The 16,508-nt window shown below is 51.2% G+C and overlaps 1 protein-coding gene across 2 annotated transcripts in view; it reads right to left on the bottom strand.

Annotated features, from left to right (window-relative positions):
* Nucleotides 1-15,849, bottom strand: part of ZC3H12D (zinc finger CCCH-type containing 12D) — a 28,521-nt gene extending 12,672 nt beyond the window's left edge. The window contains exons 1-2 of one of the 2 annotated variants that reach the window (XM_082730698.1): nt 15,553-15,849; nt 8,064-8,421 (exon numbers count right to left, since the gene is read on the bottom strand). In XM_082730698.1, coding sequence (XP_082586824.1) covers nt 8,064-8,368 — 305 coding nt within the window. In that variant the 5' untranslated portion in view covers nt 8,369-8,421; nt 15,553-15,849. Of the gene's footprint in view, nt 1-8,063; nt 8,492-15,552 lie in introns of those variants that run through there. The other variant, XM_082730699.1, reaches the window with a different exon arrangement.
* Nucleotides 15,850-16,508: the final 659 nt, after the last annotated feature.

Genomic DNA, 16,508 nt, shown 5'->3' with positions numbered 1-16,508 from the left:
TCTCGCCTTCATCTCTACTTCCTCAGGAAAGCATCCCCAGACCCTTATTCTGAGTCCTCAGGGGACTAATACCAGTTGAAGGATGACACCCACCCTAGGAGGAACAGGTCTCCCCCTCTCCTATGTCACAAGCTCCTTTTGCTGCCCACTGAATTCCCAGCACCTGCCATGGTGCCCAATGATGGGCAACAGGTCAGTAAAAATGTGTTGAGTACATGAGTGGCTAAGAAGACACAGGTCCTTTGAGCAGCTAGAGGAGGAACAGCCCCAGGGGCAGAGTTGGCTAGAAAGACTTCAACACAGGGAAGGCTCGGCATGCCTAGGGACCAAAGAGAGAACAGAGTGACTGGAGGCATGGAGAGGGGGCAAAGGGGAGAGTTGTATGGGTTCTCAAAGAGCCGAGGGTCACCTGGACCCCCGTCTGCTGAGAAGCCTGGTCTCCAGCAGTCTGCCTACATCCAGACAAGGACAACGCTCCCGATTTTCATGCTGCAGGTTTGTCTTGGGCACAGTCCCTCCTGCTGTTTCCTCCGAGGGGCCAGGAGAGGTCCGGGTTTGCAAGAGAAAAACGGGAGTCTCTGGAAACACAATCCATAGTAGTGCAAGTCAGGCTTTGTGGAGAGACTGAAGGAGAACTTGGAACTGCCTGTGTTCCAGTGACGATCAGGAACCAGGCCTTGCGTCCTACATCGGTAGTGTCTTCCGGTTTAGAGAAAATATCCCTCTGGCCACGGAGGCCCCGCTGGGAGGCTGATGCAAACAGTAGGGAGAAAAAATGTCAACGACTGTGGTGAAAGGAAGACGAAGTGGACAGCGCGTCCCTCTGCCCTGGCGGAAGCTGAAAAAAGAAAGGCGACGGGGGGACAAAGAAGGGGTCCTTCCCAGGGCCCTCACCCCTGCATCCCTCAACTGCTCTACCCCCTGAGCCAGAGGGGTCAGGGTAGAAACCTCTGGATGGGTGCGAAGAGGAGGCTGAAGGCTTTTTGGAGAAATCCTGGTTTTAGCAGAAGCAGCCTCCCAGGGGGCTATGAGGGTGCCTGGGAGGAAAGGGGCAGACAGGTGAGCTGGAAGCAACATTTCTGGATCCCTTGCGTGCCCGCAGGCCTGGTGGATCGTCTGAGGCTTGGGGATGGACAAACAGGCCCCTGGAGGAGAACAGGACTGTAAGCCAGGATAGCATCCCAAAAGGCCAAATGGGACCAATGACCTTTCTCCGCTGACCCTTCTAGAAGCCAGGCCAGGCCAGACCAGCCGCCCTTTAGCAAAGACCAGTGAGGGTCCCAGACCCTCCTCTCCCAGCCAGCATCAGGTCTCTAAGCCCCCAGATGCCATTTGCGAGAAGAGCAGGGGAGAGGAAAATGAACCCCAAATCATCCAGAAGGCAGAAGACACTGAGATATCACAAATTGGTCAGTTTAGGTTTGCTCTCTCTGCTACCTAAATAGGTAGGGAAGAGATCGCATCTTCCCCAGAAAAGGTCTATTTTCTGTGCACATTAAAGCAGGAATGTGAACAACTAAAGACATTCCATCCCCAAACATGCCTCTGTCGGCAGCAACGATGTCTCCCCTCCATCAGTTCCCTAGTACACATATCACTGCCACAATTCTTTTAAAATGTTTTCTCGAGCTCTCTCTTTTCTGTGACTTCCCGTCTGTTTCTGTGACTGCACACCTTTGTGGGTAGGTGGCTGGAGGGGCCACATTCAGTGATGAGGCTGAGCCCAGTCCCTCTGAAGAGGCAAACGTGAGCAGGGCAATGGGTTCTGGTGACGGGCAGGACCGCAGCCCGCAGGGGCCCTCCTGGGGGCACGTGGAGGGGAAGGAGTGGTAGTTTAGGAGTTCAGGAAGAGAAAAACTGAGGAATGGTGCTACCATCCGCTTCGTGCAGCAAAAACGGGTCCCATGGCCTCTTTCACACAAGACTCCAAGATGGCGGACCCTTAGCCAAGAGTTTCAAAAGGGCAACAAATACTGTGAAGTCCAAGTGAAGATGGAACAACCACACATCAGCTCATAGCCCTAAGAAATGTTCTCCCTTCCAGCTTTGACTCCAGGTAAGGGAAGTCAGGGACTAAACCCTAGAGTCACTTAAGCTGTTGTCTCTGGAATAGAGGGTTTTTATTCAAGTCCATGGTTCTGCAGGACTGGATTCCCACACACCCCACCCCAACCTCCCCTCTGAGCCTTCTAGTCTCTTTTGAGATGTGGAGACTGTTATTGTTCAATCCTTGCCCTATATATATATTTTTTAACCAACCTCAAAACCCCATTATGGCTGCCCTATTTTTGACCACAGAAAGCCCCAGGCCATGGCAGGATTGAAGCCACAAGCAGAGACCACCTTCTCACTGAGTTTGTGGGGGGGGGGGTCCCTCTCTCTAGGAGCTGGCAGAGTTCCCAGTCAGGCAAGAAAGCCCCACGGTTGCCCTAGGACCACACCGCTCGGCACACAGATGAAAATGCAGAAGTCAGAAACACCTGTTCCTTTGTGCAGCCCTCCACTCACTCAACACTGATTTGTGAGCAAGGCTCTGTGCTGAGTCCTCAGAGACAGTGAACAGGACAGCCCTCACTTCTGCTTCCTGGCTCATGTTTAATATTTGTGGAGTCGTATGTACCGGGCCACTTGGCACTCAGCGCTCCAATCATTACAAGGAGCCCCTGAGGAAGTGACCGTCCTTCCACTGTATCCTTGAGGAAACTAAAGCAAAGAAATGTACCCAATTCCCTGGTCTAATGACAGGTCTCAGAGCCTGACCTGTGGGGTTGCAAACTCCTCCACCTCCATCTCTTATCCCGAGTGTTCCTGCCCCTCCCCGTCCCTGCCCGTGGAAGCAAGACAGTAATTCTTTTGGAGCTTAAGTCACCTGCTGTTACAAGGCTGCAGTTGGGGGGAAGGACCTTAGCTCTTTTTTTTTTTTAAAGATTTTATTTATTTATTTGACAGAGAGAGATAGATCACAAGTACACAGGCAGAGAGAGAGGAGGAAGCAAGCTCCCCACCGAGCAGAGAGCGCAATGTAGGGCTTGATCCCAGGACTCTGAGATCATGGCCTTAGCCAAAGGCAGAGGCTTAACCCACTGAGCCACCCAGGTGCCCCAGGACCTTAGCTCTTATTAACAGTCACTGCAACCAGCTCCCCAGGCATCTGAGAGCCAGGCCCTGGGAAAAGGAGACAGAGGAGGGAGGTTTTGAATAAAGGGAAGGTGGTAAGGGGAAGTGGGTGTCTGCCTGAGGCCGGCTCTGTCTGCAGAACAATCCCGCCCGGGGCAGCCAGGGTTCTGCAGCCCTTTACAGGAAGGAGCCCACCTGGCAACTCATCGCTGTCGCAGTCTCTTGCCCAGGAGGTTCTGCAGAAGTCAGCAGCTCACAGAACTGTCCCTCCGAGCGTGCGGTAGTGATGGCAGGTGGGAGGAAAGGAAAAGAGAAGTGGTGATCCCTTCAGAGCATGAGCTGTGAAGCCACTCTTTCCATTCCGTTTCTTATTTGGAGTTAAACTGCAAACACCTGGAACCTGGAGTTTATAGCCTTTGCCCCAAAAGATCTTTCCCCAGCTCACGTCAGGGGGAAGAGACAGGGTGGCCTCTAGAAGAGGAGTCACCATCATCTCAGAGAAGGAGAAACAGGTGCAGACCTAGCCAGCATAGGTCAGAGGCAACTCAAGAGCTCCATAGCAGGTGTGGCCCCCTAAGGCAGCCTCCACTAGTAACCCACAGGGGTGGGGGAGGAGGCTGAGGAGCTCCCCACCCCCTTGCAGGCCTGAGGTCTGATCACTGAAGATTCATGACTCCAGAAAAAGTCAGGGTCTGTTGAGGTTTCCAAGAGTTTAAAAATGTACATGAGAACCCAAACAAAAAGCCCTGTGCACCCCAAAATGAGGGCACATTTACATGAAACCCTCGTCTGGGGGCAGCAAGAGGATGTGAAATTATCAGGTGGTTTTTCGCCCAAGCTGAAGTCCTTCCAATCTCTCTTTTCCAGCATTTGCCTACAATATGCACCACCGAGGAGGCGGCAGTGAGCCCCTGAGAAGCCGCGCAGCTCCTAACACACAGTCCACGAAAGTCACCCTCTGGTTCAAGCCTGCTGGATGGACCCTGTCCTCAGGGTCAAGTGCGATGCCCTCGAGTACACTGAGCCCACACCCTCCTATCTCCGATATGGACATGTGTGCGCATGTGCACAGGCCCACCCACGCCCCTCGAAGGTGAGGGGACTGTGCAGGCAAATCAGTCTTTGCTCAGCTCTGCCAGAGCCACGGGTCAATGCACATGCGTGGCCCTCGGCACAAGTTCCCAACATGCTGGTGGCAGCAGGAGAGGCGTCCTGGGCACCGGTCCTGCAAAGATCACCTGCCCCCTGGTGTGGGAGTGACGGTACCCAGCAGAACCTGTCTGCAGCAGGCAAGTCAGGGCTCATCCTGCCTGGGAAGGGCTCTGGTCCACACAGGCAGCCTCTGGCGCCAGAATAAAAGTCCATGGGGTCAGTCTCCCACTCTGAGATGCTTTCGAAGGCTGGAAAGCCAAAGCTGCACAGTGCTAGAGAAAGTGCAGGACTTTGGGAAGAGCTCTGGAAGCAGAGCCTGGCACTTAACAGCTCTGTGACCTTGGGCAAGTATCCTCTCTGAACCTCTGCAGAAGAAGAGAAATTCCTTCATAAGAAAAAGGCATTTAATGCATAAAATAATCACCTTGAATCCTAGAATGTTACTGGTGGAAAGCCACTGAAGACGATGTTGATAATGATGATGATTTCATCCAACCTCTTAATTGTATAAACAGGGCTCAAAAAGTAAGGTGACCCACTCCAAGGTCATACAGCTGAAAAGCTAGACCTGTACTGTCCAACACATAGGCACTCACCACAGTTGGCTATTTACATTTAAATTCAAATTAACTCAAATTTAAAATTCAGGTCCTTGGTCACAATAGCCACATTCCAAGTGCTTAGTAGCCCCGTGTCCAGTGGCCATTGTAATGGACAGTGCAGGTATAGAGCTTTCATCAAAGGGAGTTTTGCTGGGCAGATCTCAGCTAGAGATCAGGACTGAGAGCTTCAGACTCTCGTTGGCTCCTGGGGGCAGGAAAGACATGTGCTCCAAACTGCCTTTTAAGTCCTTCCTCACTTCTTCCAGGGCCAGACAGCCGATGAAGCTGTAGCCTCTTCAAAAGCAGAGAATGGGGCGCCTGGGTGGCTCAGTGGGTTAAAGCCTCTGCCTTCCGCTTGGGTCGTGATCCCAGGGTCCTGGGATCGAGCCCCGAGTAGGGCTCTCTGCTCAGCAGGGAGCCTGCTTCCTCCACTCTCTCTCTGCCTGCCTCTCTGCCTACTTATGATCTCTGTCTGTCAAATAAATAGAATCTTTAAAAAAAAAATCAGAGAATGGGCAAATCTGTGATGGTACAAAACCTCAGGAAAGGAGAATTTTCAGAAACCACGTTTCTGAGGTTAACGGAGTTTTGAGTTCAGCAGATCATAACTAGACACTATGTTGGGTTTCAAACTACCCATTGCCTCTAAAGGGTGAGCCCCACACTGAAATCTGTCCTTTGCAACTGGGACTGGGTGGAGCCTGAAGGTCATGGGTCACGTGGGAGCTGGCTGGAGGACACAGTAGGAGGACACTGTCTTCGGAGAAGGAGCAGGGGATGAGGTAGGACCTCAAACCCCAGCATCTTCTAGACTGGCCCCTGAGCAAACCAAGTCCCACCCACCAGCTGGTGGTTGTGCAATGTATCTTTTTTCCTAACTAAGGATGCAGGAGGCTGGGGAAAGGGAAGGGATATTTATGTGCGTACAGACACACATATGCACAGATATGTCCACACGCTGAGACCTCACACAGACCCACGTGTGCTCATTGACTGAGATACTGTTTAGGCAGCAAGTGTGTGAAAGCATTAGAGCTCTGACACACTCTTTATAACAAGCTTGAGTGATGGCTTTCATTTGTCACCCACACAGATGGAGCGTGAAGGGGTTAGATGGATGACAACAGTGGGAGGCAGGAGTAGGAATAAATGGGTTTATCTGGAATGCACCATGGTCACTCACAAGGAGAAGATGCCATTCAAGTTTGAATTCCAAGCAGCAACAGAGCTTTTCATCAATAGAAAATCCTCCAACACCACCCTATCGAAACAATTTCTAAAAACTGTCTGCTCCCCATGAGAGCCTGCCCACACTTTCCTGTATCACCTGACATAGTCCTTCTAGTCCACAGCCGTTCTTCTGATCTGGGATCACAGAGCTGGTACAATCTTAGGGCTGGAAAGGTCCTCACTTTAAGAAATACCCGTTTAGGGGTGCCTGGGTGGCTCACTGGGTTAAAGCCTGCCTTTGGCTCAGGTCATGATCTCAGGGTCCTGGGATCAAGCCCTGCATTGGGCTCTCTGCTCGGCGGGAGCCTGCTTCCTCCTCTCTCTCTGCCTGCTTCTCTGCCTACTTGTGATCTCCTTCTGTCAAATAAATAAATACAATCTTAAAAAAAAAAAAAATACCCTTTTACCTTTAAAGCTTCCTTTGTACAGATCTCCAGAAGGAAAGGGGACCCATCCTGCTTGGAGGCCAGGTACCCCTCACAATCCTCAGACTTCCCAGGACACTCAGAACCTTAAAAAATCTTAAAAGTCCTTCCAACTCTCCCTGATCTCTCAAATTAAGCAGGATTTCATAGGCTGACCTGTCAGGTCCCTACACGGGAGCATGTGTACTGATGTCCCAGAGAGCCCAGGAGCAGCCCAGGGTGACCAGGCTGGCTCAGTCTTGACCCAATACTCTCGGGACACGTGGAGCGGGACCCCTAGGGACAGTACCCAAAGCTGGGCCATTCTGGTTGGAACCATTCCAAACTTCTGTCTTGCAGGGCCAAGTTCCAAGTGAGCCCCAGCCCCCCCCCGGGGAAAGCCACTGGATCTGCCAGCGAAAGGACAGACGCCCTCCTGACTCACTCAGCACTGTGGATCACACAGCTTTTGTCAATTCCAGCCAGTGGCTCAGCATTCAAAGGGAGAAGTCATCTGTTTACAGCTACGAGGGACCGATTTCCTACAGATCTGCTGTTTGCCTGCCTGTAACTCTGGCCTGTAGCACAAAACTGCCCTTGTGTGAATACAGCCTCCTCCTTGCCCCACGTGGAGTGTGGCTGAGACTGTGAGATTGTCTCTAAGCTGAATGTAGCCATGCAGGTGTCAGGTGCTCATTGCAGAAACACACAAAGATGCCCAGACCACTGTGTCTGCAGCTCACAGGCCACAGGTACATGTCTCAGACCAGCTGGGGTACCATAGCACCACCAGCCACCTGTAGGGAGCAGCCCCCAGGAGACGGCTTCCCACTCAAGCACCTTTTCCCATCTGGTTCTAGTTATCCTGAGAGAGGCTGCTCAGCTATCTATCTATTCGCCTGTGTCCCAGAAGACACTTGAGGTGCTGTGGCTTTCCCAGTCCCACAGCTGCTCAGGGAGACTCCAGCTGAGAAGCCACAGTCTGTCACCGCCCAACGCCAGGCTCCTCCCTGGTTACCCACAGCCCTCCTCAGGAGAGAGTCTCTCCCTGGGTTGATATGAAAGCAGGAACTACCTGCTGAACGCTTACTCTTTGTCAGGCACTGTCCTAGGCACTGGGTGCGGCTCCAGGTCTTACAACTACCTTCTAGGGAGGTTTAATACCCACAGTACAGGGACACCTGGGTGGCTCAGTTGGTTAAGCAGCTGCCTTTGGCTCAGGTCATGATCCCAGCGTCCTGGGATCGAGTCCCACATCGGGCTCCTTGCTCAGCAGGGAGCCTGCTTCTCCCTCTGCCTCTGCCTGCCATTCTGTCTGCCTATGCTCACTCCCCCCCCCCTCTGATAAATAAATAAAATCTTAAAAAAAAAAAATACCCACAGTACAGATGGAAAAAGTGAGAGGCTCAGAGAGATTAAGTAACTTAACTAAAGGCCGCACAGCTACCAAGGGTATGGAACGGGGATTCAAAAGCCCATCTGTTAGCCCCAAAACTCTTTGGACCAAACCACTGGATAGAGAGACCGTCCTCCCAACCCTGAGGATGAAGGGAAGTACCTCATTGCCACGTTGCTGCCGTCGATCACTATGGGTCGCAAGGAACCAGCGGGGCCTCCGCAGTCCTCTTCCAGCTCCGCCACCGGCCTGCGCTGGACAGAGTCCAGGGCCACGCAGGAGCCCCTGGGAACGAGCAGGGGCGCCCCGCTACCCTCACCGGCCCCTGGGCGACTGCCGGTCTGGATCAGCTCCCGCAGCACGTCGTTGACGAGGGCACCCTCCCCCAGTTTGCCCAGCACCCTGACCACATCCTCCCGGCTGTAGCCCAGCTTCTGGAAGAACTCCATCTTGCTTGAGCGCTCCATGCTGCGGCAGCTGGGCCCCCCGGTTCCTTCTGGCAGGGCCACCCGGTCATGAGCTAAAGAGAAAAGCCTCCATCAGGTGTTTTGCGAGCCTCCTGGCTTGGAGACTGTCGGGTTACTGAGGGCAAATTCTGCACACTCCCTCCCCGCCTTATCTGTCAGGAAATCATGTTGCCTGGTCCCCTTGGGGATTTTCGGTTGCTCAGTGTGGTTAGGGAGCTGCAGATGCAATCTTGCTGCTTTTACTAGAGCACCTTCTGAGGCCTTCAGACACCCCCCCCCCAGGACACCCCCCCCCCCAGGACCCTCTGGTCAGAGACACCGAGGGCAGCTGAGCGGACCACCCAGCGCTGGGAACATTTGTGCAGGGACAGGCCGGAGGAATGCTCCTGAGGCTCCGTCCCTCCGTCCTGCGCTGAACAGCAGCCCCACCCCCCAGATTCATACGCTGAGGCCCTATCTCCCGGTCCCTCAGATTGTGACTCGGTTGATTAAGTTAAAATGAGGTCATTAGGGTGATCCCTGATCCAATATGACTAGTGTCCTTATAAGAGGAGAGTTAGGGACGGCTAGGTGACTCAGTCGGTTAAGCCTTGGACTCTTGGTTTCTGCTCAGGTCATGATCTCAGGGTCTTGAGATGGAGGCCAGCTCTGCGCTCAGTGGGGAGTCTGTCGCCCCCCCCTTCCCACTGCCCCTCCCCCGCCACTGTGTGCACGCTCTCTCTCTAAAATAAGTAGATCTTAAAAAAGGAAGAGTCATAAAATTATAGTTCCTGTGAAGAAAAATGAAACAATGCTCAAGCAAAAAGAATAAAAAGATACAATGCCTCTTCGTACAAACTCCAAATCCCACTTGCCTCTCCTGCTCTTTGTATCCTTCCCGTGCTTTTCCGGTGTCCTGGCTTGCGGATCCGATAGATCCACACACACACACTGTCTTAGCGGGGTTGTTTTTCCATAAATAGATGAGTATTCAGCCACTTGCTTTTCTTATTAAAAATGCATCTAGGAACCCTTTCTGTGCTGGTATATCTGTTCCGGGATTTGCTGTATCCCCTCCATCGAGGACAGCACCTGACCCAGCGGACTCTCCACGCAGATTTGCCCAGTGAACATGGCGAGTAACCATCCGCTAGATGATGGAAGCAGAACTTGCCTTCCCTTTGCCCCTGTTACAGATCAGGCTCAACGCACCCCTGCGGCACTCAACCTGTCACCTGCCCTCTTCCCAGCAGCACAGGTGCCCTACCTCCCCTCAGTAGCCTCCTGCCCGCACCCTCGGCAGCATCCACGCTTTCCTACCAGGTTCTCAGCGGGGCTCCCCGTCCTCTGCAGGGCCACTCCCCTGAGGCTGGAGCCCCAATTCAAGGGCCCCCACCGGCTCTGGCAGGAATAGGGCTTCTGCAGCTGAATCCAACAACAGCTTCCAGGGCAAACTCTCCGCTGCTCTCCTAGGCTCGGGACGACACCCTCGCATGTCATTTTAAATCAAAACATTTGGAAAACATTTTGGACCACTTCTTCCTGAAACTCTTCTCCCTGACGCCCTATGACTTGGCCTGAGTCTCCTAGTCTGTCCAGCTCTTTCTTTGGTCTCTGTTCATGTGTTTGAGGATGAGGTCCTGCCCAGGCAGTCTGCTCTCCTGGTCATGCTCCCTACTTGCCCTTACATTGCCCTATGTGCACATACACACACACACACACACACACACACACGCCTCCGGATCCTGAGCGGGCCTGGGTGGGGGGGAGGGCTGTCCAGGGCTGCACTTCGGACTGAGACCCCGCTAAGCACCAGGCACCTCCCCCACCCCTGCTCCGCGTTATAAATCTGTGAGGCAAATGGCATGCGTGCTATTTGAATATATGAATGAAGTGTCCCCGGAGCTCAGAATCACTCGCCCAACATTTGCTGAATCTACTTCTGTGCTTGTCTAAGTGTGGTCCGTGGAAATTCAGGGAGGGCCTAAGACCCTTTCATGAAGACTTCAAAGTAAAAACTGTTTTCGTAGTAACACTAAGGTTATTTGCTTTTTTTCCCCCGCCGCTCTCATCCTTACCAGTACACCATGAAGTAAGTGTTCCTGAGAGCAGGTGTGGTGTGATGTTGCAGCAGAGTGAACGCAGAAGGTGAGAGGCAAACCCAGCCCCTTTCTTTTAAGCCACATCTTAGAGATTTGCACAGCGTAAATCAGTGCCAGTCTCCTTACACATTTTCTCATTTGAGAAAATAGAGTTATTTTTCATAAAAATGCATCATTTATATTAATGTAATGACTTATGGTTATTTTAAGTAAAGGAATATTGTTTAATTTCTTAATTTTAGTTTCTCATAGGCTGCCTATCAATGGATGGCTAGAACCCCACAAGAACGAAAGCTCTTTGGCATCCCCAATAGTTATTAAAAGTGAAAAGGAGTTCTGAAACCAAAAGTTTCTTCTTAAATCCAGAGCTTTCCAGTAGGTATTTCCAAGAAGATGGTTCCATAGAGGCGACACATAGACATGTCACCCAAGGCCCCGGGACAGAGGCACAAGGTCTTTCCATCCTTCAGCCTGGCCACTCTCACCCCCATCTGCCCACCTCCCTTCCCTCCCTCCCCCCTTCCATTCCCCCCGCCCCGCGCCCCCTCCCACTCCTCTCTTTTCCATCCCATACCTAACTCACTGCCAGACTCCCATGGGCCCCCTCCACAACCCCATCTGACCCAGCCACCATTTGTAGCCCGTAGTATATTTCTAGAACAAGTCTGATCATGCCCTTCCTTAGAAACATCCTCAGACCCCATGCTGACAACAAGAAAGAAACCAAATTCCTGAGCAGCCTGCGAAATGTCCCCTCGCAGTGCTGACCCTGGTCCACCTGCCACCCACCACTGGCCCACCTGGCCCTTTGTTTTGAGCTCTGCTGAATCCCTCCCCACTCCCCAAGCATTCCAGAAGGTTCTCATCACTGTGCTTCTGCATATGCCTTCCTCTCTACCTGGAATGCTCTTGTTGGTTTGGCAAACCTCAAGATTCAGCTCATCAGCGCTGAGTTCGCAAACAGAATGAGTGGCTTGGTCATCTGTCTACCAGACACTTTGCTCACACCTCTATTAGAACGCACTGATGTGTCATTTATCTGTGTCTCAAGGAACTGTGAACTACATTCCCACCTATGTGCCTCAGAATCACCGGCACCTGGCAGTGCTAGTATACTGGAGAGTTCAACAGAGTTTTCTTCAGTTAATTCCCAAAGCTGAAAATAATCTTCCCTCCTCAAATATTTTTTCTTGGGTCCCCATCTCATTGAATGGCATTCCGCAGACCCCAAGAAGGAATCTCAAGGTCACCTCTCACTCTTCCCTTTCCCTCCCTTCTACATCCAACTGGACAATTTCTACTTCCTGCACATTTTTCACAAGCACCACCTCTGCCTTACATCACAGCACCATAGTCCATCCATTCATTCATTCATCCATCATGCATTCATTCACGTAATAAACACTTCCTGAACACCTCCTAGGCACTAGGCACTGTGCTGGGACCCAGTTCCATAAAAACTAATATACAGTCCAATTTCAATTTGTTCTTGACCTATTCAGGAAAACAGACCAAAAATGTAAATAACAAGCCATAAATCATGATGGTAAGCACAATACTTTCAAATAGAAAAAAAAAAATAAAGTGCTTTCAAAACTCAGGTGAGGGGGCGCCTCAGGTGGCTCAATGGGTTAAGCCTCTGCCTTTGGCTCAGGTCACGATGGAGGTAGTATCTTACTACTACAGAAATGGAAAAACCAAAATATAGCTGAGCTGGGTGACTTCTCTTTAGTCACGAAGTAACAGCTGCAAGGAGAGTCCATGCTTGTTTTAGAACTCTGTGGTCTGGTATGACAGCATCAGAAACATTTTCAAAAGGAAGAGACCTGGGGCTTTTACCTGGGCTGGGGGAATGAGAGCGGCCGTATTGAGGCCCCGTCCTCAGCAGCTCTCCACAGCACCCATAGGTTCCAAAAGAGTTCATTTTCTTTTTACTTTTTTTTTTAAGATTTTATTTTTTGGAAGTAATCTCCACACCCAACGTGGGGCTCGAACCCACAGCCCCGAGATCAAGAGTTGCACGCTCAAGCCACTGAGCTAGCCAGGCGCCCCAAAAGAGCTCCTTTTCCAAGGAGACTTTTGAAAGGTTATGCGTGGGACAGGCAGCTGTTTTCACACAAAATTAACTGAAAGAATCCACCTACTTCAGAGGCTTTCTTTGCCCCCTTGAGATTTTAAAACCAACTTCATTTCCTTTTAAAATTTCTAAATAAGAAACCTGAGGTGGGAGCGAAGACAGGTGGTGGCGTCTGTCCTCAGGAGCCTTCCCTGGCCCTCAGGCCACCACCCTCCCCTTGAGATGCTCCAGTCTTTGAGCTACAACACTGTCAGCAGCTTCTTACCCCTTTCTATTTTTAAGTCCTGAAAGTATGAACAATTTCATTTCAGTTTTCTTCCTCAAGCTTGACTGGAAGTCACAAACAGCACAGATGATTAATCAGTAACAGTGTGAAAATCTTCAGTCTCCTCGGGGACTCTTACGGTGCACCCAGCACTTCCCTGCAGTTCATGGTCAAGGCAGCCATGGAGATGGGTTCGTGTTGAATCTAGCGTTGGAGGTGGACTCACAAAAGAGCAGGAAAGGAAGGAAGGAAGAGGGAAGGAGGAGTGGGAGAACTTTCTGAGGATGGGATCAGAGCAGACCTGTTCCTCCCAGAGTCAGCCAGCCCAGGCTGAGGTCCTTAACCTCTGACTGGAAGAGCCCGTGAGGAGGAGGATGCACAAGGAACTGAAGAAAGAGAGAAGGAGGGGGCGTTAGAGAGATCAGACGCAAAGAGAGCCTGTAGCTCCCAGGTACCCAGTTTTTTTTTTTTTTTTTTTTTTTTTTTTTTTTTTAAAGATTTTATTTATTTATTTGACAGAGAGAAATTACAAGTACACTGAGAGGCAGGCAGAGAGAGAGAGAAGGAAGCAGGCTCCCTGCTGAGCAGAGAGCCCGATGCGGGACTCGATCCCAGGACCCTGAGATCATGACCTGAGCCGAAGGCAGCGGCTTAACCCACTGAGCCACCCAGGCGCCCCGTCCCAGGTACCCAGTTTTTATAGTGAAAGGTGCTTTCTTACATGTTAACTTTGGAGATCTTGACCTCTGTGGGAGACGGAAACGGGCTACCCCATGATCAGGCTGCAAGTAAGAAAACTAAAGAAAAGAGAGGACTTGCCAGCTTACCCAGGGTCCTGCAGCTAATAAATGGAAGGGACTAGACTCTCAAGGGTAGTGATTCCTATTATGGCCTGGCCCAGAGGGTGCTGCCCGGGGCTGCTCAGGGGGCCACAGAACAAGGCAAGCCCACGCATAGGCCCGGGGTGTGTGCGTTCATCACATTGCCCTTGACCCTCAAATGCATTTCCGTTCACCTCTGTGAGCCCCAGACCAGTCCAGCACATTACAACCACCAGAAGTCACCCCCATGGTGAGGACAAAGCTCTTGTAAACACAGTCTGTGCAGTGTTCTAGTTCAGCTAAGGTCAGTGGAGTCGTCAGTTAGATTTTGGGGAAGTCACAGAAAGGCGAAAACTTCAGGCCACAAGATTTGTGTTCTGGGCCTGGATTTGGGGGGATTTTTAAAGGGCATTATAATTTAAAAAAAAATTGTGGTAAATTATACATAACATAAAATTTACCATAGGAACTATTTCTAAGAGTGCAGTTCAGTGGCGTGAAGCAAACATCACCCACCATCCATTTCCAGAACTTTCTCATCTCATAAGACTGAAACCCTGTCCCCATTAGACACTAACACCCCACCCTTTCTCCCCCACCTGCCTCTGGGAACCACAGCTACTCCGTCTCTATGACTCTGACTACTCTGGGTACCTTCTAGAAGTGTAATCATACAGTATTTGTCCTTTTCTAACTGGTTTATTTCATTCATCATAATGTTTTCCAGGTTCACTCTGTTGTAAGCATATGTCAGAGTTTTCTTCCTTTTTAAGGCTGAATAATTTTCCATCATGTATAGAGACCACTTTGTGTTTCTCCATTCACCTGTGGATGGACACTTGGGGTGCTGCCACCTTTTGGCCATTGTGAGTAGCGCTGCTGTGAGCCTGGGTGGGCTGGCCTTTTGTTTTCTCCTTGAACTTGTCCCTTGCCCTTCTGTACTGCTACAGGTTACTTTGGGTAGACACACAAGCCTTGATCCATAACCCAGGGCAGCTCTGAACCAAAGTTTTTCCAAAAACCACCTCTACTATCTTCCACATGCACCCTATTCACGTGTCAGGTGTCTGAGCTCCTGGGCTGGTATCACCTGGACTTGGAGGGCACTTCATAATCTCAAAGGCATGGCTAAGGTTTCTCATAGCCACAGGGAATCAGCTAAAATTGTCTTCAGTGCCTGCCATTACGATTTATTTCCATATCCTCATGGGCCTTCTCGAAGACCACAGAGCCATCCTCTAGGGGGAGATGGGGCTTGGGGCTTCTCCCAGATCTTCCTGATCAGCCAGGAAGCTAGACACGCACAAATCAGTATCTAGTCTAAGACCTGCTTTCAAGAGCCTTGAGACAGGTTGAAAATGTGCCTGAGAGTTCTAGACCCTCTGATTTCATAAAATTAAAATATCTTCAAAGATCCCAGCAGGATGGGCAGCTGGGTGGCTCAGTGGGTTAAGCCTCTGCCTTCGGCTCAGGTCATGATCTCAGGGTCCTGGGAACAAGCCCCACATCGGGCTCTCTGCTCAGAGGGGAGCCTGCTTCCTCCTCTCTCTCTGCCTGCCTCTCTGCCGACTCATGATTTCTCTTTCTCTTTGTCAAATAAACAAATAAAATCTTAATAAAAATTTTAAAAAAAATAAAAAGATCCCAGCGGGAGTTTTTCCTTAAACTGAAGAGTTCCTCCAATTAATCTTTCTCCTATGAAAGCTCTCTTGAAAGTAAATATAATTGTGCTAAAATGAGCAAGGATTTCATCTAATTTTTTTTTCTCTGCATGCTTAACATCATGTAAGACACAGGAAATCAAATTGCTCAAAATAATGCTAATCCAAGAACAGCCCTCCAACCTGCCCCCGTCCCCAGTACTGTCTCTCTCCTCTGCCCCTGGACCGGAGTCTGCAAGGGGCCTGTCACAATGACAGATGGCTGGGGCAGGCACTCACCAGCAGAACACGTAGCTCCAGCCCCCACGGTGGGCTCCAGTTCCCCTCTGCGCCCCGGCTGTCCTCCCAGTTAGCCAGGCGTCACTGGAGCTGGGGGAACACAGCCCGGCTGGTCCACACTGCCATCAGGAGGCACTTCACGCCAAAGCTCCCCTTCCTGGACACCAGAGTCACGTTCAGCTGCCAAGGTAGTTTTGCTTTGTTCTTTAAAAAAAAAAAAAAAAAAGGGAAAAGAAAAAAGTAATCAAATGAGGGAGGCAGATGTGAAGCCTTCGCCCCAGCATGAGTCACCGAATCAAAGTTTAACAACCACATGCAAAACAATCTCTCTGAGGGCACGGGCAGGCTGCACAGGAAAGCCAGGAGAGACTCAGAGAACAAACGCGCTCACAGTTTCCGCTCCACGTTTCCACTCGGGCCTTCAGCGGAGAAGAGCATCTGCTCCGAGGTGCTCCTGAGGAGGGTCAGTGCTCCTGACTTCACAGAACAAAAGCGTGCAGGAGTGACGAGCTTGCAGGAATGACGAGCGTCCAGGAGAGAACAGGAATGCCTACCAGCTCCGGGTGCCCAGGCGCCCGGGCGCAGAGAAGGACCCTGGCCCTAATGTCAGAGTCCCAGATGAGTCACAGAAGCCTTCTGGCTCAGGGCATGGGCTTCCGTCTGCATCAGGATGGGGAGTGTCCATGATGTGGCTCTGGATGGGGCGGCGCCAGCTTCTCCAGCCACGGAGCAGGGAGCCTGACCGGGGGCCCACCTGACAAGGGCATCTGCCAAGCGGCCAGGGGCAGCACACTCTGAACTTGGCATCTGTTTCCTACATTTGGGGAGGCCCGATGGGGTCAGAGTAAGAGCAGAGAACAGGCATCACAAGTGGCCCACCTCCACCTCCCAACAGTGACAGGTCTCTAAAGTGATTTGCCTGAGGCCACCCAGTGGACAAGTTGGTCAAGTTGGGT

Source organism: Mustela nivalis (genome assembly GCF_964662115.1).
Source record: "Mustela nivalis genome assembly, chromosome: 5".
Taxonomy (NCBI): domain Eukaryota; kingdom Metazoa; phylum Chordata; class Mammalia; order Carnivora; family Mustelidae; genus Mustela; species Mustela nivalis.
This window is presented reverse-complemented; position numbering and strand designations above follow the sequence as displayed.